Raw genomic sequence first — 27,719 nt, 5'->3', positions numbered from 1 at the left:
GTGCTAAGCTTTGGAAACGGTGTTTACTCTATTCTTTGCTTTCGTGCGAACACTGTGCAGAGGTGCTGCAGGCGCGTAAAAAGAACAAAGTGTATGTACTATGTATATGCAATATCGGTCAAAGTACCCACCTTAGGGCTATCGTATACCCCCCCCCCCTTATCGGATACTGCATACTTCGGCTACAGCAGACGTTTTTTTCCGGATTAAGAGGGTACGTTGTAACGGGCGTAGACTGTAATTGTTATAGATAACACAAGCGAGCTTGCTGCCATTGCCATAAAAGGCTCTTACATGCATTCAACCTCAGCTGCAGCAGCAGCTTTTCTGATGGAAACAAAAATGCCTGTGTGTCGAGATTTCAGCACACATTAAAAATTCTAGGATGGTGTAAAGTAATTTAATAGCCCTCCACTACAGCGCATCTTATAGACCAGATGTTGCTTCAGCATGTAAAACCTCAATTTTAACATAAACATTTTAAAACACGATGTACAGTGCAAGTAATAGGCAAGTAAGTGTGTTGTTGTAACTGGATTTTAGCTATTGGAAGCCATAAATGATAATGCACCCCAAATCCAATGCCACTTCTGAGGTGCTTAAGAATGTCCTAAATCACAACAATAGGCGTAGCAGGACATCTCATCTTGAGCGGCCTTCAATAAGCGATGAAAAATTGAAACTCCGTCCAAGCCACAGTGCTGTAAAACCGTATGATTCAAAGAAATGGTTATTTTATTTCATTACAACAGTTGTTCCCTTCACTTTCCTCTCTTCACGGCACTAACTACAGGACCTCCGAATCATGCTGCGGCATCATTTTTCTTTCGCATTTGCTTTGTAATGACTCAGTACGAAACTACATGCACTCTTTCAAAGAATGGAATCTTTTCTTTTTATTCGAAGAATGTTGTTGCTACCAACACTCCTTCAGGCTCATTCATTTTACAAATAACAATCCTTGAAGTGTTATCCACCAGTTAAAAAAGAAAGATGGGCACATATGATACTACACGCACATCCCACGATTCCTCTTCCTCCTGTCTCCTACGAGCTGAACAGGTGTGGTGAGCCGAGCTGGATGACCGGCTGGCTGGTGTTCCTCACGGATGTCTCGTTGGGCAAGATGGGGCAGTAGAACAGCGGCACGTGGCTCACCACACCGCTGCTCCAGCACTGCGGGAAGAGCAGGGCGCGCACCAATTTAGTGGACGGTAGGGAAATGGGCAGCCAACTGCACTGATTACCGCTCTTTGTGCCAGACTTATGGTTCGCCTCGCTCGTCCCAATTGATCCCTTTACCTCGCGGTTTACGATGGTCCAATTAAGTCCCGCCCCCGAGAAACGCAGTGTTGCGCGACTTCATATCATCAGATCAACTTCTTCTGGGCCACTAAGAGCGTTGTGCTTGCTATCACGTTGGTCACTGTTCAAATTAGAATGAGCTCGAGGTTGGTTTTGTGAAGAGAGGTGGCAATAACAAGAATTACAGCAAGAGAATGGAAATGCGTTGAAAATGTTTGAGAAGATTATGACTTGCTTTTAAGGTTGCAACACAAATGGCATTGAGCTCAGGCTTAGTGAAAGCTAACCTATTTAGTATATTTTTTAAAGATGCCTTCTTTCTTTTGTCTAACAGTCCTTACTGGGTTAGAACAGATACAAATATAGAGGCTATATACAATTTTGCTACACTGTAATAAGTCAGCAAATTACCATCATAATTTTTACATTTTTCACGAGACAATCAATGGTTCAGAACTATAAAAATTTAAACGATTCCTGTACTCTTTCCACTGATTACAGTCAAACCTCGCGATAACGAAATCCTGCGACCAAGAAATTCCCGCGGCAATGAAATACTTCCGGATCCGAGGCGAATGCCCATAGAAGCCAATCTGTTTCATATCATATGGCAACGACATCTTTTTTAAAAGCAATCCCGCGTTAACGAAATTCGCTGCAAGTCCGGTGCACATTTTATCTACCCACTGAAGGCTGACAGTGCCCAAAAACTGCTCAAATGCGTTTCTTTCAGACTCAATGTTCGTAAACTTCTGCCACAGCACGCTTGCATGGCCGCAGCCATATTTGTTTACATAAAAGAGCGTGCAACAACAGGCAGCCGTGGAGGCAGCCTCGCAGCGACACCACCAGGGAGCGACACATGGTGAGGTAACCCACAGCACGTCTTTGGCTTGGGCTATGCTAGCCGGCTACCGCTGAACCGTTTGTTGTGTGTGCGGCAATTGGCACATCTGCTCTCAATCAAAAGTGGGAGTTTTTATCTCTCCGAGATAAGGCAGCCATCATTGCCCAAGTCAATGGCCCAAGTGGAAGAAGAGAAGATAGCGCCGACGAGTTTGGAACCGCCTCAAGCCCGCCCTAACATTTTGAACAAAAAGGACGCCACTCTTTATTGGCGCACGTGCACAAGACAAAACAGTGACGGCTGTGTCCTTTCTGGACGTCAACAAAGCGGTGCTCACTTAGTTTTGTGGGCACCTTTGGAAACGTGCCATTGTCTGGCAAAGTTTTTCAACAGAAGCAGCTGACTTCGCCTGCATGCTTGGACATACTCGGTGCCAGGGACCAGGGAGAAAAACGTGCAGAGAAGGCGAACCCGCAGGATGTTTTGGATGCGTCTGACCCGATTTAGTCGTTCTTAGGCATGCACGAGTAGCAATGCAGCACTTCTTGAGTGCGAGAGTTGAGCTGTGAAGTTCCTGCAAGGTAAAGCTCGCAACGTAATAGAGTAATATAACCGACTTTCAGAACTTTTCGGTTTGCGGGTGCTTTTCATGTCGTTTATGTTTCCTTTTCAGGGCAACGAAATTTCCGCAAAAGCGAATTTTTTGCCTTTCCCCGGTGGATTCGTCATTGCGGGGTTCGACTGTAGAGGCTAAGAAGCACTAAGCTTTATTAACACGCTTTTAGGGTAGATTTCCACTACACAATGTAGGCATTCTGCTTCACATATTATCTGCACATAATTTACTTTTGCGGTGTATCATTAGCCTTGAATGGGCAGCTTGCTTCCTGAATTTCTGACCTTTAACTTGCTTTTTACAGATTCTGAAATGTCCAGAAAGATGCACAAGTTTATAGTGATAATATATGGTAAAATTATTTTTGCCAAGCGATACTTTCCTCATGCACAGCCCTCAGCTCACTCAGCTAAAACACGTAGCTCCTTGTCTTGTCGTTTGCTACGACTTGAAGACGTGCTTTGCTGAGCTCGGTGCGTCGTGTCATGAACCTCACACCGTGTAGGTTCATGTGTCTGGATTATCCCACCCGACTCTCCACGCAGGCCCCACCAACCCAAACTTTACAGCATATCAGATTACAGACTTGTAAATGCAAAGTCAAACAGACTAAAATAGCCGATGACAAAGTTCTAGCATGCCTAAAATTCTTTCACATGGTGGTTTCCAGCCCCTACTTCTACACACTACCCCACCTACTAGGGCTTCCATTTTCCATGTAAGCAGTTTACGCCACGTAAATACATGGAACAGCTGTGTTCAGTGGCCATAAGTAGCATAAATTCATGTACGAATTCTATACATGAATTGAATGCAATTTAGAGGTTCCTTACTCTGCAAGAGATGTCAGTGGCAACTGCTCAGTGGTCAGACTAGAAGGACGAGGAAGCTTGTTTTCCGGTATATTTCTGCCTTAAGATGGTTTCAACACAGCAGCCTTCTTCTGGCCAAGCAGAGGTGTAATTATGCATGTGCACTTACCACAGTAAGCAGTGAGCCCCCGTCGAAGCCGTCGTAGAAGCTTATCAGCTGGGCCTCCTCACCGGGTGGGCCCGTGACGAAACCACTGCATCAAGAACAAGGCATAAATGGGGTCTCAACTAGAGCTCACAACCACGATTTAGCGTCCCTCGAGTTAAAGCATCCCACCATCAGTGGGCCTTGTGTTTGCAAGCAGCTATAGTATCATCACTAAAAAAGATTGCTGGCAATCTAAAACGGAAAACAGAATCTCAAAAATAAACTGTGAACACAGAACTGGTAATATATCAGGCATAACTGGCAGCTGACTTATTTAGAGCTAGTCAAGACCAACAAGTAATTTCATCGAGTTTCACCCATTTAAACGTTTTTCTCACTGCGACATGCTTGCATTCTTTGTATGGCCGGTATTCTATAGCGAGGCGCGCATGCAGGCAACCTTGTGAATGCGCCGTCACTGGTTACGTCAGGCTCCGCAAGATGGCGGTACTTGTCCGTGTCCGTGCTAAGCGCATGATATGGGTTGGACATTCCAACCTCTAGCCCGCCGGACGAAAATTAATGCCTCGACTCAAATGTGAGTGAGGCACCACCGTTGAAAATCGGGTTGAAACGAAGCAGACGACGCACGCCGGTGTTATTTTTGTTCTTCGGCGTGCGGCCGCAGTGGCATAAGCCACGCCATGTTTCTGGCGCTTCGGCCATGTCCGTGGCCATTTCAGTGTTGCCAAATGAAGAAATTGACAGCTAAACTTTTCAATGAATACCGGCTATACACGATTCGCCATCTCTGGAGGGATAAGGGAAGTTTGTTTGTTGAAGTTTACTTCCTTTTGCACAAGGGTGCAGCACAATGTTCAGCGCCTTCTAGAACCCAGAGCGTTTTCCTGTGCGTGCTGTTTGCTGAGAAGCACGGCTGCTTTCTCATTGCAAGCATTTTCCGCGAGATAAAGAATTACGTGCCACCATCAGGTGTGCTGTTTGTAGCGACAGAAAAACAAGAGGAGGTAGGAGGGAAACTGTGTTTTTCTGCAAAACCTGCAGCAAAAACACCGACCTGCACCCAAGAGATAGCTTCGGGCGGTTTCACACACTGCTCCAATACCGGTAAAGGAGTTGCAAGCAGAATGCCAGCGAAAAAATAAATATCCTGCAAGTTTTTCTAGCACAGTTTGTGTTTTTCTTCGTGCCGCCAGAAATTGGCAAAAGAAGTTTCAGTGGTGGAACAGTTGATTGGCTTCTTGGAGCAGTGCTTGGAGCACGAAAAATGAGCCCTTTCCAGCTTTTGGAGCAGGTTGTTTTGGACCACTTTAATTGTCTCGTAAGGACTACTACTCAGAGCCATGCAATTCATCAACTTTTAATAAGACTGTAGGGGAAAAAAAAAAAAAAAGAGAGAACCACACAGACCATAAAATCATCAGAACAAGCTTTTAGATGATTTTTCCAAAAAATTATTTCAAGCACGAACACACCAGTTCTAGAGAACAAACACTGTAGAAGCAAAACATAAGCCTAGTTATCTGCATTACAGATTTAGGAGTTCTTTTTCTACAAAAAAAGTGCAAGAGCCTTCTTCCAATATTCCAAGAGCTTCCTCCGGCCCTCCTTCAGAAGACTCTGGCGACTTTGCACATCAGCGAAGCATTTTTTGCTCAGGCCTCTTGAGATGAGGAGATCAACATTGGTCAACATCTTAGCTGAACCGATTTCAGCCTGTAATTTTTGCTGTTCGCCAGCCTTGCTTGTAGCACTGGAATCACCTGGCTTTGATTTCTTTTCGTGTGGTTCTTCCAATGCTTGGTTTTCAAGTCGCTAAATGTCACGTTTCCGAGAGCCCTCCACAACTCTGATGAACTCTCCACTCAGGTGCACTGCTGCTGCATTAAGGTCAAACCTTTCTGAGAATGGCATTCTAAACCGAAGGCCGTTGACACTTGAAATGGAAAAACTAGTTCGGCCCCAAAGCATACACCAAGTTTCACTGAAGCCTCTCTCTACATTTGCTTTTCCATGCGATAGGCTTAGCAGCGCTTTTACAAGTGCTCCCAGTAATGGGTACCATCACCTAGCTTTAGCTCAAACATCTTTTGCCACAACTCATCCAGCCAATCAAAACGGCTATAGTCAATGTTTTCTGTCGTAACAAGGTGGAATTCATCCATTAGAGGGGACACCTGATGAGGTGCTCTTGGGGAAGCTCTTAGCATGGATGCAGCAGAACTTTGTAGACTGAAAAGGCTTGCTGGTGCAGCTGAGGTCTCTCAGCACAGATTTTCGAAGTGGAAGCCTGGAGAGCAGGTATCCAGCAGCCTTTATGTAAAGCTCCTTGCTAGTACTCCGAACTGTTTCGTTTCATGCGGTGCCCAGTCAGCAAGGGTAGCTTCGGTACCTGCGCTGATTTCAACGTCCTCCTTCCAGTTCGATGGTAGATCGATTTGAAGACGTTCTCAGGACTTTTCCTGGTAGACGTCTCAGCGCAAAAAAAACAACCAAAAACCTTCTTGATCAAAACTTCTATCTCAAAAGAGAGGATGTGTAGCAGTGGCTCTTCTTTGAAACAAGGTCAAAAACCCAACAAATAAATCAATATAGTCGCACAAGAAAAGTGCACTGGACAGAAAAGCTTTATCTGTGAGAGATGGATTCAGGCGGTTATAGAGCACACCACCATGAGCATTTCGACCAGGCAGCACCTCTTCACTGCTGGCAACTGTTGAATGAGCCGGTCAAGAGCCGGGCCAAGTGTCAGCCAACGTAAGCACACATGTTGAAAAGAAACAAGGGCGTTCTGGCTGGCTTTCAAACGCTCACTTTGTGATGCAGTTTCTGAAGAAGCAATAAGTGTGCACAAATGCCACTTCAACATGACTGCCCAATGTAGCTAGTGCATGCCAATAGGCATTGTGCACTTTGTGCAACGATCACTCCCCAATATTGAGAAGGGCAGGGCTGACATGTATTTTCAGCTGTCTTTTTAGGCTCTACATTAGATAAGGCCCGTTGCTGTAAAACCAGAACAAGTTGTGTCTTGGAAGCTCTTGTCCCGCTTCTTTCACTGCATTAAGGAGAACGTCTGCTGTTGCTGATCCCAGGCGGAATGATTGCAAATGTTCAACAAGAACCCTTTTTGTTGAACAAAAAAATACCCCCCCCCCCCCCCCACCCCCCCACCCTTCCCCCTTCCGAGCACATTAAGCTGTTAGCAGTGCTGTTTCAGAATTGGTGTCTGGTCAATTTGAATTGCGAAAAAGACTCCGGGTGAATTCAACTCCTGGACTACAATGTCCTTGAAATAAGGGCCCAATCCGTTAAGCACCATAAAAGAAACTTTCTGCTGCGCTATAAGTTCTTGGCAATCTGCGAGTCTGCGAACATTAGTGGAAAAATAGCTGAAACTGTATCACCTCACGGAAAATGGCAGTACTTTTACATTCAATTTCATTTTCGTTCCCGGGAGCAACCACCATTGCCCTGTGACTGTTCTGGAGCAGACATGGAGCAATTATTCAAATTAACACGCTTTCGGAGCAGAATGGAGCAATTGGCGCAGCAGTTGCAGCACTGTAGTTTCAGACCAGAACGACCGGAAAGTGAGTAAAAGTTTCAGACCAGAAAGGGCTAATCCCCTTAAAATTGGCTCAAACCAATCAAGAGGCTCAGAAGAAGACAAAACATTTTCAACGGTTAACGTTTGGTGTGCAAATGCACACAGCTAAAATGTGTTCCATGCATTGAAACAGCCTATGCAGAAAATTTGGCATAGGTAGAGGTCACGCATTGACTGCAGTTTGGCATACACATGTAACAGGAGCTGGGGGAACTTAGAAATGCTTCAGCATGCGAACTCACCAGGGAAACACTTCAAAAACAGGGGACGTCCTCGTCCTAAAGAGAGCGACGTACTCGCCATGATCTGCAAGGGAGAACTCACGGTCATGCACACGTTGGCACAAAACGTGCGCAGCTGATTTCACTTGGTGGTTGTTAATTCAAACATTCTGACGAACTGTTCTGAAAATACAGCCTCCTTTGCTACAAAGACAATAAAAAATGGATGAAGCCACATTATTTAGCTTTTTGAAGGGCTCTGATTATGTGACAGTAGCCTATCTTGCTCTTGGAGGAAGCTGGTCCATGCAGAAGCTGGTCTACTGAGTAACTACAAACCCACTTTCAATTAAACTGGTTGGGACTAAAAAAAAAATTGTAAAAAGTTTACCGAAGAAAACAAACTTCTGAGTTGGGCCTTGTGTGCCTAACTCAGGCTTCTAAATTTAAAGTATAAATCATAACATAGAGTGGCAGGCCAAAGTGCTAGCTTTATAACCATTTCCAGTTGTCAGTTCTGTTGCCAGTTGTTAAAGCCTGCTCTTGGTTTTCTGCGCGGGGCCAAGTCTATTTCATTCTCCTAATTTGAGCTATGACGTCTTCCACTCGACTTGTTCTCTGATTCAAGGCACTTGTTTCTTATCGCTAAGTGTTACTCCAGCCCTCCTTCCTTTCTATGGCTCGAGTCATGAGTTGATACTTGTACTGAGGAACAATGCCTACAGAAAAAAGAAACGCATCTCAAGCACGATGTATCGAGTCACTTTGCTGCGTGAAATGCCATCAAAATAACTAAGGAAGGAAACTGGGCCAAACTCTTATTGGACGCTCAGCTTGCCTTTGAAAGAGACAGCCAGACGCTCTCCGTGCCTGTCCCAAGCCAAATCCTGCACCAGGCCTCCTACCCTGCATGACAAATGAGCAAGGCAAACATTCAAGGCATTGCCGATGCAATGGACCCAGTACAAGTAATCCATTTGCAACCATCAGAATAATTAATATTTCCATCCTTGTACCGGGTATGTAAAGGTAAATCCATTACTACACATGGTTTATTTTTCTACAAAGCATGCAAAGAAGCTGACAGAACATCTGCCCTTCTGCGCTTCTCCTTTCCTGCCCCACAAACCACAACCGAAAGCAAGATAGAACTGAGTGTGTGTAGTTCTTAGGGACTGCACCACCACGTTGTTCACAGTTCAGCCAACACCATCTTGGTGAGAAGGTGGTGGTAGCACCACTATGTGACCATTAACACATGCCTATGCTCTTGCTATCTTGTGAGGTGCGTCAAGCAAGGGCTGTTGTGGTTACGGAGTAAGATGGTTGTGGTTATCACGTGAGTGCAAACAGAACACGCCAACGAAAAGGCACCTTGTTTTTTTTTTATGTCGAAGTTAGAGGAGAGCAGGGAGCGTGCGTTGCATTGGATGGCTGATTCAGTCTTTGTTTCTTTTCCTTCTCGCAACCCTAAACCAATGCTCCAGCTGCGCCGGTCGATCAGCAGACCCACCAAAAACCCGCACTACAGTCGAACACGGATATATCGAACACGGGTATATCGAATTATTGTCTATATCGAACTCATAAATTATCCCCTTGAAAATTCTGTGTAAAAGTATAGGAATTCGTACGTTTATATCGAACCGTATTTTTCCCGACATTGGGTATATCGAACGCCGCGCGAGCTGCAAGGTGCTCTTCGGCGGTCGCTGCACCCCCGATTGAGGTTGAGGAGGATGTGGAGGAATGCGCGGGCATGGCGAAGACTGGCTCGCGGAACTAATTACCCCTACCGGAACGAATTTGCGCTTAGTCGGGCCCCGCTACCGGCCGCCGTAGCGTTAGCGGACGGAGTTGGGTATGCTAATTCTCTAGTCACACAAGCCCAAACGCTCGGAAAATGTGACAGTGCGAGGTAGGGATGCCCCGACTGCGCACGTCCCTTTTTTTTTTGGCTGCGTACGTTCCTCGGCTTGCCGAAAAAGAGTTTTTTTTTCTCTCTCTCTGGGTCTGTCTTCCCCCGATGTCGTCTCGGGAAAGGGAAGAGGGAACGAAGGCGCTGGTGGCCTCACCCTTCTTTTGCATTTTGCGGCTGTTGCTGCTGTTTGGCGAGTTGTCCCGCACCTTTCGGAGATTACTGTTTCTCTCGGAGATGACCATCGCGAGCGCTTTGTTGGAGTCCGTTCAGAGAGCCTTGGAATGGTTACCTTCAAAGTTCTTGTGGTACGTGCGCGCTGTTCTTCTTTTGCGTGCGTGTTGTGCATGGTGTGCGAAGGTGCAGCTTACTGATGGAATTTTCTAGTTGAGCAGCCTCGAGAAGATCGAGACCAGCGTCTTTAATTTCATTTCCTGGACGAAGAACCAGGCCAAGATCAGCGATTTTTTTTCACGGAAATAAAGCGTCCTGTAGCGTCGTGAGTGTGGAATTAGTTGTAATTCTTGAATGCGCCGATCGGTAAGTGATCGTTTGCCATAGGTGAGGTCTCAGAGCCCATATTTTTTTACATCGAATTTTTTATATATCGAACTAATTCGCGATCCCCTTGGAGTTCGATATATCCGTGTTCAACTGTATATACAATATTGTGCTATGGGCAACCACGTTTTAAGCAGTATACACATGCGTTGAGTTCTATGGGAGGCAAACCAGTGGTCACAAAAACCCGCGTTATATTTGGTCCTGCACTACAAGCGGTTACGTTATAAATGGTCTATACTGTACCATGACCACATGAAGATACGACGACGAATGACGACGACGACATGAGACTAAAGTGCTTCACCCCTAAATGTGGGTAATCATTACACGAGTAATTACGGTACTTCAACTTTCTGTCAAGAGATGACAGGCTAGCCAGTTATCTTACCCCGTGCTCGCCCGTTTGCCCCCAGTGCAGGGGGGGCTCATCACAGACTGGTTTTTTATATATGGGGCCTATGGGGAGTTTCGCAACAGGCGTATACGGAGTAACTCTGGTGTACATTAGTACGAAACTCTATGACAATCACCAACCTGACGCTGGGCCCAGAGCCCAAGAGTGGCGGCAGGTCGACCTCGCTGAGGTCGGCCACGGGCAGGCCTGTGCCAAAGGTGGTGTCCGGGTGGGGGGCCCAGTTGGAGGCTTCGTTCAGCTCGTCGTCTTCGGACACGGCGGGCGAGGGCGGGAAGCCCAATGCATACAGGGCCGGGCGCTCGGCGAAGCTGCACAGCAGCCACCGGCCGTCGGGGCTCCAGCAGGCCGCCTGGCAGCGCCCCTGCTGGCTGGACCACCGGTCAAACTGCCACGCCTTCGTGTCCCACACCCTGCATGCCAAAGGGAAGGGCTCCGTTTTTTAATCAGTGACGCTCCTTCTGCCTAAACCAGTGTCACAGGAAGCGACTAGGCAGATACTAGGATGCACAGAAAAATGCTTAATTCCCACACACAACCCCTCACAAGACAAGACACAACGGTCAACTGTACACAGTGCTACAAAATTTTTCTGTCACCTAGCTAGAATTCACAAAACAGAGTCCTTATGCTTGGTGTGCATTCTCACGTTAGCTGTCGTTGAATTCTTAGGTGTAGGGATGGTGCCGATATCAGTCGTTTTAGATGGAGCTTGTTGGAAGCAAGCCGAGCGGTCACCCAGGGTACAGCCTGGAACAGCTGTTCAAGCCAAGGTCCAAGTATCCCTGCCCAGCAGCTGAGCCAGTTCTTGCTCTGTGGTCCAGGGAGCCATTTGGAACCACCGCCATTGCATGGTGGACAGTCTCGGTGTAGGAGCGTGGTATCTCACTCATTCCGCAGCCTCAGACGTCACCAGTACCTGCCCTTGGTACACGGAAGCTTGGTCTTGTTCCAGAAGCGTGGCCTGGTCTTCTTCTTGTCTTTTCAGACTGCCCTGCTCTGCCACTTCCTGTCTGCTTTTTTAACTTTTCAGTATCACAAATGGCAATGTTTAACAGTTTTCCCTTCATCTCTGGCTTTTCTGAAATCCATACTTTTTTATCTGGGATGGGGGATCAATCAGGACAACTATGCTAACCCCATCTTCTCCCTTTAGGTATAGAAGTGAAAGACTACCCTGTTTGATAATGTGTCTCTAGACCATGCTTCATATGAATTTTATTCAGGTATGTATCAATATACAAAAGCAAACGGTGCCTTGTAACAAAAAACTGATTTGTTACACACTACTACTCCCAGTTTCTGACCTGACCTGCACTACACGGCATTAGGGAAGTGCTCATTTGATATTGTGTGAAACCCCATGTTATACAGTCAATTACATTAATCAAAACAAACAACTTATCCCTCGCACTGCCACAGAATCTAGTACACACCAACTTGGATCGCAAGTTTGAATAACAATTTGTCCTCTCAGCATCGATATACCACGTCATTTATAAACACTAGGGGTGTGCGAATATCAATTTTTTAATTTCGAAGCGAATTCGAATAATAAAAACAAAGTTCGAATTGAATCGAATATTTTTCGAATATTTTTCGAATACGAATACTTATTGTTTTTTGTAAAATTAATGTTTTCACCATCTAGAGACACAAAAACTGCAACTTTATTGCACAACAAATCACGCAAAATAAAATTAGGAATTACACAATACCATTGCACTCAACAGGTTAAGGTCTGCGCTCACTTAAATGTTAACATGGAGAAAGGTTAACTGCTCGACATGTTCGGGGAGCAGTGACAACCTCCTTCTCGTCACCACTTTACCAGATACCGAAAACAGCCGCTCACTTGAGACACTAGTAGCAGGCGTGCCCGAGCCCGTGCACATTGCCGCGCGCTGATACAGCAAAATGTTGATGATACTAATCTGGCGGGACTGCGAAAAATACTCGTATCATCCGAAATTCGTATGAACCAACACAGACCAAAAAATTTAGCGCTGAAAAAAGTTTTCGTTTACAGTGGAATCTCGGTCATACGAATCTCAAGGGGCGGCAAAAATATTCGTATCACCCGAAAATTCGTATCATCAGAAAACGAGAAAAAATGGAAATGTGCTGCGCATGCGACAGGCGGCGGCAATATGGCGTCGGCTCTTGCCGCGAAGAGGTGCAGGTAGCTTCAGCAACCGCTTCTAACCTTTTGTTAATATGGAGCTCAAGGTGTAAATTAAATTGCTCATGCGGGAAAGGAGCTGACAGTATGGGAGAAGCACTATAAAATGTCATCTACGCCAAATATCCACCGCGGAGGTGGCCCAGCCAGCTGCTGCTAGCGCTCCGAAATTGCCGCAATCACAATGAGGCGCGCGTCTCCCCATTGGCGCAAGTCGTGAGGCTGCTCCCAATGCCGTTAGCGGTAACCGAGGCAGAGGCTGGCGCCTGGGTGCCGGGCTGAATCGTCAGCGCGGGCGTCAAAAGAACGCGCGCTCGTCGCCGACGCGACGCGTGCACACGACCTCAAGCGTGAACCGCATGCGATTCGGGCGCGTCGGCGTTTGCGCGCGCTTTCTTTTGACGCCCACGTCGACGATTTCGCCCCCACGTCAAATACTACCTCGCTCGTAAAATGACGCGCGACGTGCGCGGTAGTGGGAGGAGCCTGCCGACTTGCGCCAACGGGGAGGCACGCTCTTCATGGCGGCAGTTTGAAAGCGCTCTGGACAGCCCGCTGGCTCCGCCGGAGATGTTTAGGCTTACCACGGTGGCGGATATTTGATAGGCGCTTTCCCTAGCCGCGCGGACGATGCTTTACAGTGTCGTTTTCGGACACGTTATCAGCTCCCTTACTTCATAAGCAACTTCTTTTGTTCCGTAAAGAGCGGTCAGAAGCGGTCGGTCGAGCTACCCGCCCTACTTCGCGGCCGTTGACGCCGCCATGTTGCCGCGGCTTACCGCGCCGCATGCGGGTGGACGGTGGTACAGTTAAACCTCGATGTAACGAACTTCAATGTAACGAAACCCTCGATGTAACGAACCACGGAATTTTTTGTAACTTCAAGCGTATGCACACCATGTATTTTCACCCTCTATGTAACGAAGTCCCGTTTGCCGGAATTTCAATGTAACGAAGTTTCATGGAAAACGAGGCACGATATTTAAGTTGTAGAAGTAGATTTTGGGAGACGCAAGCGCCGAAATGGGGTCCCAATAAAACGCGAACGGCGACACGGGTCGCCCAATGTCGCGGGTGCAGCCAGCCACGGAGTCTGATTAAGTCCCTTGCCTACAAACTGGGTGGCGTGCATACACGGCTGGCACACTGTTTCTGTCGGAGCTTAATCGTCTACTGCTTAATCGGCATCAGCGTGAACCGCACGCAGCGTTTTCTCCCTGCAAAAACGCAAAACGCGCCCCGCAAGCCACAGGCGCGCTGACGCAGCCGCAGAGACCACCCGCGCGATGCGGGTAGCTCCAGCGACCGCTTCTAACCTCTCGCTGAAACGCAACTCGAGGGGCATATGAGAGGGGCGTGCGAGAAAAAAAGCGGATAACGTGGGCGAAATTTTCATTGTAAAACGTGACACGCGCCGCTTACGAAAGCGCCCATCAAATATCCTCCGCGGTGGTAAGCCTAATCGCCACTGGCGTTGCCGCCGCCGCCGCAAGCCGCCGCTTTGCACTTCGTTCGAGTTCGCTCATGCTTGTTGGGTTTCGTCGTCCCAGCAAGCATTTGTGAATCTTTATGAGCCTTGCACGCGCGTTTTTTTTTCACATTGGCGTCCGTGATTGCGTGCCGGCGGCGGGAAGTGACTCGCGCTGCGCGCAGCGGTGGGAGGAGCCTGACCAGTTTCGCCACGGTTTCGCCAATGGGGAGGCGCGCACCCTATGGCGGGAGCTTCGAAGCGCTCGGGGATGCTGGCTGGCTAGACGATAAGGCTGCTGCGAAGGATATTTGATGGGCGCTCTCGTAAGCGGCGTGTATGACGTTTTACAGTGAAAATTTCGCCCACGTTATCCGCTTTTTTTCTCGCATACCCCTCTCGTTTGCCCCTCGAGTTGCGTTTCAGCGAGCGGTTAGAATCGGTCGCTGGTGCTACCCGCATCGCGCGGGTGGTCTTCGCGGCTGCGTCAGCGCGCCTGTGGCTTGCGGGGCGCGTTTTTGTGGGAAGAAAACGCTCCATGCGGATCACGCTGATGCCCGCGTAGACGATTAAGCACCGATAGAAACAGAAACAGTGCGCCGGCCGTGTATGCGCGCCACGTTTTCTTTTTCAGGAAACGCTTCACGGGATGAACCCTTCATTATAACCGCGAATTTCAATGTAGCGAAATTTCAATGTAATGAAGTAAATTACGAATTTTACCGACTTCGTTACATCGAGGTTTAACTGTATTCGCGGTGGCGTCAGCGCGCCTGTGGCGTGCGCGGCGCGTTTTCATGAGCAGAAAACGCTCCATGGCATCATGCGGTTCACGCTTAAAGGGGTCCTGAAATACCTTCCGCCGATGCATGGATCTACATGTAACCAAATAAGACAATGTATTAGCAATCTCCTCCCGCAAGAATTTTGTTAAAGCGATGAGTATTAGCTGAGAAATCGTAAATCAAAAACCGCGCATTATCATCGCGCCGCGTTTCCTCCTCTTTTCAACTGTTGACGGCGCGCGAGCACTGCCTCCCATGATGCTGCGCTAGTCAGCGGTGACGTACTTCCGCATTACGCTCCTCCGACTGCCGTCTGCTACGGGAAAGTTTTGTTGACACCATGAATTCGCAATCCGCTCAAGGATGGATAAGCGAACGAAAAATCTGGCCGCATGTGTGCGGTGGCCTGGCCTTGCCCTTTTGCGGTGTGCGTTGCTGCAGTGCAGCACGTGACTTTTAATCGGCGGCGAACTCGCAGCCGCTGGGGAGGATCTTGCGCTCGGTCCCTTTCATGCACCGCGCACTGTTTATCCAAAAAGCGCCGTATCAGATGTGGCCCCGCTGGTGCCGGGTCTTATTTTGCGGTGGTGGTAATTCCTGCCGGCGCCATGTGAAAAAGACATTTTAAGCCGATACAGAACCCGTGCACAAAACGCTTCAATCATGTGACCAGTTCAGCTTGGGGCGACGCGTGGTGGAGAGCGGCAACGTTGGCTAAACATGCTCCGGCGCGGCTCTGAGCTTTCTAGCGCTGGAGCGAGCGCCTTTCTTTGACGATCTCAAACATCGGTTGCCTTGGCAACAAGGCACAAACCGCCCCAGAGGTCAGTTACGGTTGCGTGATCCCGGTTCAGCTTGGGGCCCCACCTCGCGGCATATGGGCACTGCAGGCATACTACTCACTCTCATTTGGAAGTGCGAGATGCGTTTGGCATTACAGGAGGCGATGGTGTGTGTGTTGTGGACGCCTTTGTTTCGCGATGAAATGCGACGTTGTGCTTCTGCGGGCGGATAGTGCTTCCCATGGTCTGGATTATCTTTCTCGAGCGGCGTACGACTCAACCTCGCGTGGGGTATGTGCAGTGTGCGTGGCTAAAAGCCATCTCGGCTTGTGCGCCCGAGTTAAGTGACTTGCTGTTCGTCCCCGCAAACCACGCACGAGGTGAGTGCCGAATTTACGAGGGGCAGGAGGAGGCAATTCATCGTCTGTCAATCGCGGTTCGGACTTGCAACGTATGTTGTGCCGTTGTGTTCGTTCGAAACGCATCTCTGGATTGTTTGGAAGTTGAATAAATTGTATGCGTCAAACCCGGGCATTCGGCTCAGGGCGTTCTCTGCGATTGCACGAAAGAAGTGCCACGGGGCTTCAACGCTTTCTTTATGGGACGTACTCCGGTAAGAGAATATCCATGTCGTGTTATGGCCGTGTTGCATTCAATACGAACGGTTAAGCGTTTGTTTACACTTGTTTCGTTTGTCGTAAAATGTCCAAGCACTCCGGCACTCCACTCCGCTGGCAGATCAGCCGGCGAGCCGACGCTGAGCAGACGACTCATCTCTTTGCCGGAAGTGCGTGAAAAAGCCGCCCAATAGCAGGATGTCTAGCTCATGACGAACATCGGGGAATCGATGATGTAGACATGTGAAGATGGCGGCGTCCAAAAACACGAAGGAAAGGGTGAGAAAAAAGCGACAAACTTTGCAACAAAAGTGTGAGCTTTCCGCTGCGCGTAAAAGAGTAATACTTGGCCCAGATGACCTTGACGACCCAATCTAACGATTGCGCTACTTCATTTAGTGTGCTCAAAATGCCTTTCAGGGCCCCTTTAATGATTTTGTGCCTGCGTGCGACCAAGGCCACACGGCCGCACAAACACTCCCGCCTCCCGTCCACGCCGCAGTCATCTGCTCGCGGCTCGCGTGTTCGTATCACCCGCACTGGGTGATAAATGCGAACGGATCATCCGAATTTTTTTACATTGCGTACAATGCATTTTGGCCGGGGAATTTTGAAAATTCGTATCACAACGAAATTCGTATCAACCGAATTCGTATCACCGAGATTCCACTGTATTTCTTTTCCTACTTTCGCGTGAAGAAATTCGTGATTTTTTCTGTTTTTTTTTTTTAACCCCCGTGTCGCAAAGCAGTCCTTTCTGGAGCACGTAAAGCTTCGCGCTCGTCTCCTCACTCGCTGTGCCCAAGCTCGCTACACGCCGCAACAGCCAAGCGTGAACCGCATGGTGCGTTTTTGCACGCGATTCGCTCGCCTCGGCTCTGCGAGCGCTGTATTTTCACGCCCACATCGACGATTTCGCGCCCGCGGTAGCGCCTACCTCGGTCAGAAAATGACGCACGACGCGCGCAGCAGAATGGAGGAGCCTGACTACTTGCGATGACATCGAAACAGCCGGCTTGGCTCCGCCGGAGATGGTTAGGCTTAGCACCCCGGCAAATATTTTATGGGCGCTTTCACTAGCGGCGCGGGTGATGTTTTATAGTACCGTTTTCGCATGCATTATCAGCTCCTTTACCGCAAAAGCAACTTCGTGTCTCCCTTGAGCCGCATTTTAAAGAGCGGTTAGAAGCGGTCGCTCGAGCACCCGCGCCACTTCGCGGCTGGAGCCGACGCCATGTTGACTCCGCTGGCCGCGCCGCGCGCAGCGTGGGGGTGGTTTCGCGGCGGTGTCAGCGCGTTGGGCGAGCGCAGAGCGTTTTCGCGAGCAGAAAACAACAGCCCGGCCGTTTCTGGAGAAAGAGTGACAAACAGGGGAGCGAGAGCCGTCACTTGCTCGTTCGGCAGTCGGGTGCCTCGCCGGCTCGTTCGTATCTTCCGCCGGGCCGCGCAGGTCCGTTCGTAGCAGCCGAAATTTTTCCCATTGCAAACGATGCAATTTCGCCGGGACTTTTCGGAAATTCGTATCATCCCGAAATTCGCACCCCCAGAATCGTATCATCGAGAGTCCACTGTAAATAAACACCGATACAGACACGCTCTTAATTTTTTTTTTTTTTTTTTAGTTTTGGGTGGTTCAAATATTTCGAACAATAAAAGTGTCGTTCGAATCGAATCGAATACCAAAAAATTCGAATCGAATATTCGAAGTTTCGAATATTCGCACACCCCTAATAAACATAGATGAAGGTGATTTGGCGAAAGGCGCATGTGCCTGCAAGTTGCCACTAACAGTAACCGCAGAATCACCGAAAAGCGACAGATTTTCCCATTTCCTCACAGTCACGTGTTAAATACCAGTGTCTATTATGCACCGCCAAGGGCAAAATAGTGGGTTCAGAGTAAACCCAGCTAAGCTCAAGCTGGAGATAGCTCAAAAAAAAAAAAAAAAAAAAAAAAAAAGGATGCACCCAATAAGAGAAAAGATTTGGGCACAACCCTCCCTTTAAAAAAGTAGCGGAGTGCACTCCCACATTACACTTGCTAAAGCTTGGAAATAGACAGTTCTGATAGAAAACTGATAGAACGATACAGCAACCACATTCCGGTAAAGATAGAAGCCAGCTGTGACAAGTGTGTGGCGCCCCCCATCCCTGATATTCGTTGGCCGCTAAGTTCAGTGGCCCCACCAGGCTCGGTGGGCAACATTGTGTGTGGCCGGGCAATAAACACCGCCGAGCACGGCTGCTCAGGGGTCAGTCACCGTCACCACCAGCACACTGCATGTCGTCTCTCGGCCGGAGGGTACCCCTACCCTCCCAGGTTCACGAACGCGGGTCTAGATCGTGACACCAGCTAACGAAAAGAACTGATCACGTAGCTCGTTTAACTCCCCCCTGCCTTTGTAGTCGCCCGTAAGAAATTACATGACCTGTGATCTGCAAGACACCAGACGGGCTTATGACCTCAGCTCGAGCACACAAGCCCACCGCCAACACGAAGCTTTGATGCAGGTGGGCATTGATGCAAGCTCATTGCTAATACTGTGCACAGGCAACCTTTTCGTCTATTGATGTGGCACTTCCACCACTGCATGCTGGCGAGTGACCCTGCAAGAGGTGGCCACAGGCCTACCTGAGCACGCTCTTTGGTGAGGCCGCAAAGAGCCGGGAGCCCTGTGGTGACCATCGGAGCAGGGAGACCCCTCCACCGGCCAGGCGAGTGAGTGGAACGCACTCCTCCATGGACACGTTCCAGATCTGGGGCATCAAGGTGGAATGGAATGAGCACACTGACAAGGCAGAACAGGCGGCGAAACCTTTTGAGAGAAAGAGACTTACAAATGTTGTCAAGCACACCAGCAAAAGGCTGGCAACAAAAACTCACTTATTAAATGTCTAGGCACTGACCAGACGTATGGTCGGCTACTTTCCACCTGTCTTCGGCCACAGGATTCACTAGCCTGCAGCCCACTGTCGCAAGACAAAAATACAAGTTTGTTTAACTAGAAAAGTTTGGTGTTTTATAGTACCCGTAGTGCTTGTCCGGCAGGAAAAATGCTTTATTCACTGAGAAATTAAACATTTTAAGCCAAAATTTTAATTCTTCCACTGAATCGTGTGTTTCCTGACGTCTGCAATGACGTGTACAGGGTAGGTACTTATTAAGAGAGCATTAGTATGCCGACTAGGGCTGCAGCGAATGGCAGAATGCCTTGTTCACCTTCAGTCTTCCTAGATGGTGCTACGATACTGCTCAGGACGAATGTCCACACTTGCTTTGTTTTTGACCAGATTTGCACCACGGTAATTTTTGTTATGGTTGATAGTAATCGTTTCATGAAATATTGGGTATGCTTGACAAACACTCACAGAAGACAATGTCACTTATGTCAGTTGGCCAGTGTACGCTGAACGCTCTGGACGGCTGCGCAGCTATAACCGGCATAGCGGATGCAGTATGTTTACGCATGCGTTCATAACCTCCATTAATTACCCAACAAGCCAATTGTACAGCAGCTGCCCATAATAAGTTATAGGTCCTAGTGAGGAAAATAAGCTAGTGGGTCTTAGGGCCATTCTCTTTTTTTTCCCTAATTATATAGCTCATTTGAGTGAAATTCGCGTTGAATGTAGTGTCAGTGTTATTCTAGCGAGGCAATCTTTCGAATGAACCAAACTTGCATTTTGTCTTCATGGCACCTTACTACTGCACTAACATCATGATTAACGATGTCACTGCAGCAACGTTTACTCAGCCGCAATTTGTTTCCTACTGGCACCATTCACAAAGCAGAATTTAGGACAGCTTCCCATATGCAGCTTCCGCTGCAGTAGCGTGCATCTCACAGTAAATTGTTTATGCTGTCGTAACAAATCTGGGTTTCGTTTCATGAAGCAAAGCTGTCGATAAATCTCGTTCACACTCCATTCATATCCCTCAGTTTCTGGCGGCTGCACCGCTGGGATTATAAAATCACTAGATCAGCCAACTCAGAGTAAATGAATGTCTCTGTATGGTCACTGAAAAGGCACCCTTGCACGCACCTGAATAAACAAGGCAAAAAATACACAACGATTGTGGGTTGTCTTTGTTGCATGACGATATAAAAAGCCAGCAGCAAGTGTGAAGGAACGGTCCACACAAGACAGCAACTAATAAAATACCGGTCGCTCTCGCATGGGTCACTGCCCTTTTTGGACCTGCGAAAGCCTGCAAAAGCATGAAAGGGGAGCACTTGCCAGAAGTGAGCAGTCGGCGGCGGATGCGGATGCCAGCAGGCTTCCCTTGGGATGCCAAGCTATGCTCGTCACTGGTTCGTGGCCTTCCCGAGCAAGAAGGGAGGCGTACGCAGCGGACGGCCTGTGAATAGAGAAGGGACGAACGTGAGAATCTCTTCCCCTGGTTTTTGTACAGACAAACCTTCAATGTTACTCTAGTACCGCAGGCAATCTACAGCACAAATACAATTTGATCATTTTGTAGCCCACGTGTTGAGCAACGAAAGCAATGATGACACTTGAAACCTACCATGACAAAGACAGGCAAAAATGAAGTTGTTACTCCAGTAATGTAATTTGATACTCCTGGCACAACTTGGCTTTCCCCACCCAATTTCTGTGAAAAATAACATTCTTGCACGAGTGGGACGTATTGCGCTCCTCAGTTGAGCCCATGATTGTGAGTTTTAAATTCACTTGAAGGCACGCGTGATTATGTGTACCAGTTGTACTCCCTCCAACTATTCATCATCATCAACAGCCTATTTGTGCCTACTGTGGGGTGAAGGTTTCTCCTATGTACCTACAACAAGCCCTAGCCCATTTTTTGCTCCTGAATTTTCTTTCTCACCCCTCCATTGTGTTAATTGTCTTTCCCTACTACTAGCTTCGTCATAACGATCTATCAGTGGTCCGTTCTCCTCCTGACATTCTCAGCCCAAGTCACTTTTTTCTCTTCACTGTAGCTGCAGTGTCTCCCACCTGAGTTTGTTCCCTCATCCATGAAGTTTGTTGCTTATCCCTAAGCATTGCTTTTACAGACCTTCTTTTCACTGCTCATAAGGTTGCCCAAGTTTTCTTGCAAGGAATTTAATAAGGCTTACACCCCATGTGTCATCACCGGCAGTGTGCATTGGTTGCACTATACCTTTCTTTTCCCCTTCCAAGACCTACCTCCTCAACATTTCATTAGCTAGGCTAAAGGTGGGGCTTTTTGCGAGCCTGTTTATGTTACCTTGGATTTACACTACATCGCCAACATTGGTGTCAGCCCTTTCTGTCCAGTGCAGGAAAAAGGCCTCTCTTATGTTCCTCCAACTGCTCCTGTCTAGCAATGCCCCAGTATAATCTTTGCCTCAGAATTTTCTGATCACATCCCCCCCATTGAGTAGTTAATGGTCTGCCTCAACTACACATTCATATGCATGCTTAACCCTACGGCCCAGCTTTACTGAATGCAGGTCCTGCAGCATTTTTCCGCTAATCTCAAGTGGGTCAAATATTCTCTATCTACCCGCAGCCCTGACTCCTCCCAGTCGCACTTTCCACATACTTTTCCCTAGAGGCTGTAAACAATTCTGGCAAGATGGTGCCTCGTTGTCTCACACCTTTACTGAACGGGAACTCTTCACTCTTTTGCGAAGGATTCCTCGTATATGTGCTGTAAGAGTCTTACCAAAGTTGCCTTTCTTCCCTCTATTACCTGATCTTTCAATGCTCTCGGTGCTACGGACGTGTCTACAGAATCAAATGTTTTTTTTCTCACAGTCTATAAGTACCATGCAAAGGGGTTTTTTAAACCCTGCAGACTACTCTACTATACTATACCTGATTGATGATATGGATGTGACCAAATGTTGAATGACCTTTCCAAGGTTCATGCTGGTTTATATGATGAAAATTCAAGGATTCTCAAGGCTCTGTGAGTGGATTTTCAAAGACAATGCTGTCATTAGAAATCCAGATGGGATTCATGTTCAGGCTAATATGGAGGCGTGAAATAACGAAAAATTGTCGATAAACAAGAACGTTGCAGCAGCCGATGTTTCGACGGGCGGACTTGACTAGCCTCCTTGTTAAAATGATAGCTCCGGCAAAGTTTCCATTTTTTGACAATCTCTCATAAATGTTTGTTAGAGCTGCACAAAAGCACTTATGGTGTGTAACAAAACGCAAACTTTTGTTAGCTAAATAAGATAACGTAAGGAACAGACATCTACTCATTTCTTATGTAATGTCGTGTTGCCTTTATGCTTATTAAAAGGGAAAATTCAGCAAAGAAAAGGCTAGCTGCAGAGAAAGATATGTACGCACTCAGAGACAAACAAGGTAACATTGTGCACAACGTGGATAAGATAATAAAAATAGTGGAAAGATATTACACCTAGTTATACGTTCGCAATGTTACTCCAAGAGACAGTTCTGAAAGGACTATCAATCTAACTTGGCTCGTGAGGTCTGAACAGGATCTAAAGGCAAGGTAGAAAAGGTGCTTTTAAATTAAGGGGATGAAGAGACAAAGCTGCCGGAGTCAACAGAATAACCACAGATCCCTTAACGAAGAATGAGACATTGTACCACCAAAGCTTACAAAATTATTCTCTGAACACCTCAGTACTTTAAAGGTGTTCCTAGCCTGGAAAAATGCCAACATGATTTTGATCCATAATAAAGGTGACATATGAAAATAATAATTATGTAATCAATAATACGAGGTTCTGCCAACTTGTGCTCACAACCTCGTTCTGCACTGTGCACTTCATTATCGCTCTGTGCAAATGAATAGGCATTATTATTATTATTATTACAAAAAAATTTCAAAATGCCCTTATCACATCCAGATGCTCAAATTACAGCAGACGCCGCCCAAAGGAACTTGCCTGGCAATGAGGGACGTCGGGTCAACCTGCCAGAGCAGCACTCCTTCCTGGCAGGCAACAGCCAGCACGGATGAACAGAACGGCCTGCAAAAATCAAAACAGGTAAATGTGAGCCACACACACTTGGGCTTTATTAAAACGCAACTACACCTTACCTAAGTCCACTCAACAGCGGGCTTCTAATATGCAATACACAGCCTCCATTCGGCCTGGCAGAAGCTGAGGATTGGAAGTTGCATTTCAAATACCACTACAGCTGCTAGTTGCTGCTGTAGGCATTTCTGATACATGGTGCATATGTCAGAGCTCTTCAATCCTGTCCTTTTATAACATGTACAGTTACTTTCACTGGGAAAAAAATTAAAGAAAAAAATCGTGCCCAGAAGCACACAGCTGAACCACTGAGAGCATTAGTTCACTAAGATGTGCGACACCACAAACAATTTTTCTTTCATAATTTCGGCTTCGCTATCACTTAATACACCAAAGGTTACTGTGTGATGCGGAAGTACTTGGCAATTACTGAACCTGACTGTCTGCCGAAAGTTAAGTGAATGCACAAATTGCTCTGATAAATTCTGCAAGGATTGTCTGAAGTTCTTAGTTCTCATATAGAATATGCTTTTACGAACAAACAAACCAAGCTAACTTGAAAAAGAAAAAAGCCGTAGCCTATAATTAGCCGCTTTGCCTGAACAAATAGGCTTAATGTCCAAACACACTAAATTTTCTCTAATCCAAAACACAATAGGCATGCTTACACATCTAGTCCGGCTTTCGATTTGAAGATAACATAAGAAATATACATAGGAATACTATAAAAGAATATCTAAACAATAAAGAAATACCATATTTACTCGCATAATGAACCCACTCACGTAATGCCCACTTGCGTAATGAACCCTCCCCCCACTTATCTTCTTGAGAATTTACTTTTTTGTCACTTTGAATAAAAAACGCAGCGGGGATATGTTTTTATCTCAGCATGGTTGCTGATGCTATAGACGATCGCAGTAACTTGATATCAGGCCACAGTACCTGCAGAAATGCTAAAAACTCATTCCAACAAAAAGAAATCTCAACAGTAGCCGGAGACGTGAGCGGGAATGCTGTGCCTCACAATTTAAAAATTGCACGCTTGAGGTGCACCCCCTGCTGAACACAAAACAAACCTTGCGCCATAAAAACGTTGCGGCGTGCGAACAAAGCGCAAAACATACTTCACACTCCTTCCTTGCTCTTTGCCGTTACGGCTGGTTTTGGCGGCGTGCGAACAAAGCACTAAACGTACTCTGCACTCCCCTGCTCTTGTGTTCTGCGACTTCGCCATGACGCTCCGTTGTGTTGTTGTTCAGCTGTGTTCCAACCTTTTTTTTGTGCTCCTGCATGAGCTGCACAGCTGGTTTTAAACTGAAGGTGGTGGAGCATGCGTTGATGCACAGTGTTGACCCACTGCGTGTACGCTACGTGAGGAAAAAGGGTTTTTGGTCGGTAAACAAGGATCACCATGTGTTTCATGGGCCCAAAAAAGGGAATTTTCCGGGTGTGAGAAAAGAAGTTTTGGAGTGCCTTGACGGCATGGAAGACGGTGCGCTGTGGGCTGACTATGAATGTGAAGCCGCAAGCAACTTCAGTGAGGAGGACAGCTCCATGGCGATTTAGGGGCCACTGGCATGTTCAGAATAAAAAACAAATTCCATTACATAATCCCCCAGGTGTTTTTACGAAAATGGTAAGGCTCTGACTCGCTTCTCTTAGCAACTTTATTGTGTGGAATTTCAACTTTTAAAAAATCTGTTGCAATTTTTTTCTGCATAATGAACCCTCCCCCCAAATTCATGCCAAATTTTCTGGAAAAAAAAAGTGGGTGCATTAGGCAAGTAAATACGGTACTTTTATGTGAGCAGTAAGAGAAATGGCATTGAGCTGGTTGGTCCCTGGCTCTAGTTGCAACAATTTCACTTAAAGAAAAGCAGAAAACTGACATTCCAATATGCTCTTCCATTAGCTTAGAGGAAGAAGCCAATACAAATTCAGAAAACAACAGCGACGGAACACAGCTTCCCAGTTTTCATGCTTTAAAACCTAAACTCAGTGCAACAAGGACATGGTGTGCAATCTCGTGGTTTCAGTTACAAACAAGTAGCGCTGTTGCTTTCATTCTCCTTTGCAAGTTTTTCCGAGACTTCTTGACATATGTTGGCCCCAGCCTCGATTTGTAGCCCGCACTGTGAAATCAAACACACAACTTTTAGTTTAAACCTGAAGAAATGTATTGGTACATTACACATCACACTTGCGATGTTCTAATGCTTTCTCGGTTGAAGGTTGTCCAAATTATTGACTGAAATCTGTGCTGAAGAGCTGACTTTACCCAATCAAATATTCTTTAATTTGTTTTCTGAAAATAATAACTTTTGCTTTTTGTGCATTTCTGTCCTTTTTTTAGCATAAATTTTGTCGATCAACTGAATTAAAATTTACTTAGCTGTTTTTCTAAAAAGACCACTTAGGAGATAATTTAAAGCAAGACGTAGGCTCTTCTTCTTTTGCTACTTGCCGTATTTTCCAGTCTATAAGCCGCACTTTTGTTTAAGTCGCACCCCACTCAAAACGGCAGTTTTTCCGGAAAAAGAAAAAAAAAGAAGAAAAAGAAAAGAAAACGTATATAAGTTGCATCGGTGTATAAGTGTGTACAAAACGCACTTGTTAATCAGATAAACCTGTAGAGGATCATATTGTTAGAAAGTTCAGCGAAAGTATATGGTTGCGGCGGCTGCCGCCTCTGAACGCATCCTCTGGTAAGCAGTGCTAAACATGTGCATATATACCGTCCAAAGTCTAGACAGAACTAACTTCTCAAAAATGGTTTATTGATACACACAGATGGCAAGTACTTACAGACGGCGTTTAGGCAAAACCATCGAAGCCTTCTTCCTCCGACTTGCTAACAGATAATTCATTTCATTTAGACCATAGAGCTGTGTCTATTAACCTGCGCTGACATCACGCAGCGCACAGGCACCTTTTCGAGCACGGACCACGTGCAGCCGCCGTGCCAAATTAATTCCATACATAAGTCGCACCAGTAGATAAGATGCACCAACGAAAATTTCAGAAAAAAACTGACTTATGCACAGCAAAATGCGGTATAACACCGTTTTTATTGCGTTTTTTTTTGTACATCATATGTGGCAATATCTACTTTGCATGATTGTTGTTTCCCTTTTATAAAAGCCTAACAAACTCGACTAATGAGCAGCTACAAGCCTTATTTCTACACAACAGTCCATTCTTTACCAGAAACTTAAAGCAACTGCGGCAACATCTGCATACAATTTTGAGCCTACGAACAGTTGCAGATGCCTTCAAGCAAAGCAGTCAGGGACCCGTCAAATAATTTTGATTTTTTTTTTACCCCACTGCCCCGTAACTATGCCCTTGTCTTAGATAGTTTGCAATACACTGTGTCCCTTCTAAAGAGGAGCTAGCTGGCCGGCACCATGTTTGACACTAGGCCGTGGCTGAGGCGCAACATTTCTGGACATGCAGACCACAATCCAGGGAGCACATTTTTACAGTAGACATGCGCAGGTAATGAAAAAAGGCCACGAACACGAAGTAGAGAAGCGAAAAACTTGGGCTCACTTCCAGGCCATGTCTGTGATGTTCCTCTGGGACTTGTGCTTGAGCATGGGCATGATGCTGGTGTCGGGAGCATAGACGCGAACCATGTCCCCATGTGAGGCCACGGCAAACTTAGGGCACTGCGGGTGCCAGGCAAAGGCCCGCACGTGGCCTTTCGACCTGGGAGAGGATGTGGCATTGTGTTGGTAGATCCCTTTTTCCTCCTCTCAGAACTGCAGCCGAGTCAGCAATCAGCAATTCAAATAGGTGGGAGCCCAGAATGAGAACCGTCTTGCAGTGCCACGAATTTTATGTAGAAATGAAACATGGGGCTGCCTACGCTTAACCCTTTGCCGCATTGGGATGTAGCCGTCAGAAAAATTTGAAACCGCCTGTGTATGTTTCTGATAACCAAAATTTCACTTAAAAACAGTAAACAACTCGATCTCACAATTAGTTAATAAATTAGGTCGTGTTGTAATCGTAACCACACTATCATGAACGTGACCACCGTTTCCCAACCATTGCTACAGTAGAAAACCTATACACATTATTGCGATCTGTAGCCCTTATATATTAAAGTAACAGCTTCAGTTTTGCTTTAATAAACGCTTTAACTAGATAAAAAACGTAAAACCAAGAACACCTACTTGACGCGCCGAGCATTTGGCGTGCCAAGTATGTGTTCTTGAACCCTACTTGAACCGCTCAGCCAGCATTCGCATTTCCTGCCGTGGAGTGGGAAATGCGAATGCTGGCTGAACAGTTCAAGTGGGGATGGCGACGGTTGTAACTCACAAAAAATGCTCTTAAAAGTTGCGTGTACAATTGTACACGCCGTGTCGCAAAGGGGTAAAGGAGCCATGAAGGCAAAATACCAGATTGATTGACTGAAAAGACTGCTTTA

At 46.8% G+C, this 27,719-nt stretch overlaps 1 protein-coding gene across 1 annotated transcript in view; it reads right to left on the bottom strand.

Annotated features, from left to right (window-relative positions):
* Nucleotides 1–386: 386 nt before the first annotated feature.
* Nucleotides 387–27,719, bottom strand: part of LOC144169665 (aladin-like) — a 33,418-nt gene continuing 6,085 nt past the window's right edge. Inside the window, exons 6-14 of the mRNA XM_077698936.1 lie at nt 26,834–26,992; nt 23,186–23,269; nt 20,547–20,667; nt 18,940–19,064; nt 10,597–10,887; nt 8,419–8,486; nt 7,602–7,665; nt 3,750–3,834; nt 387–1,176 (exon numbers count right to left, since the gene is read on the bottom strand). Coding sequence (XP_077555062.1) covers nt 1,048–1,176; nt 3,750–3,834; nt 7,602–7,665; nt 8,419–8,486; nt 10,597–10,887; nt 18,940–19,064; nt 20,547–20,667; nt 23,186–23,269; nt 26,834–26,992 — 1,126 coding nt within the window. The 3' untranslated portion in view covers nt 387–1,047. The remainder of the gene's footprint in view (nt 1,177–3,749; nt 3,835–7,601; nt 7,666–8,418; nt 8,487–10,596; nt 10,888–18,939; nt 19,065–20,546; nt 20,668–23,185; nt 23,270–26,833; nt 26,993–27,719) is intronic.

This window comes from Haemaphysalis longicornis, unplaced genomic scaffold (genome assembly GCF_048455015.1).
Source record: "Haemaphysalis longicornis isolate Haplotype H1 unplaced genomic scaffold, Haemaphysalis longicornis Haplotype H1 scaffold_2, whole genome shotgun sequence".
Lineage (NCBI taxonomy): Eukaryota > Metazoa > Arthropoda > Arachnida > Ixodida > Ixodidae > Haemaphysalis > Haemaphysalis longicornis.
Note: the sequence above shows the minus strand (reverse complement) of the source record. Positions and strands in the feature narration are given on the sequence as shown.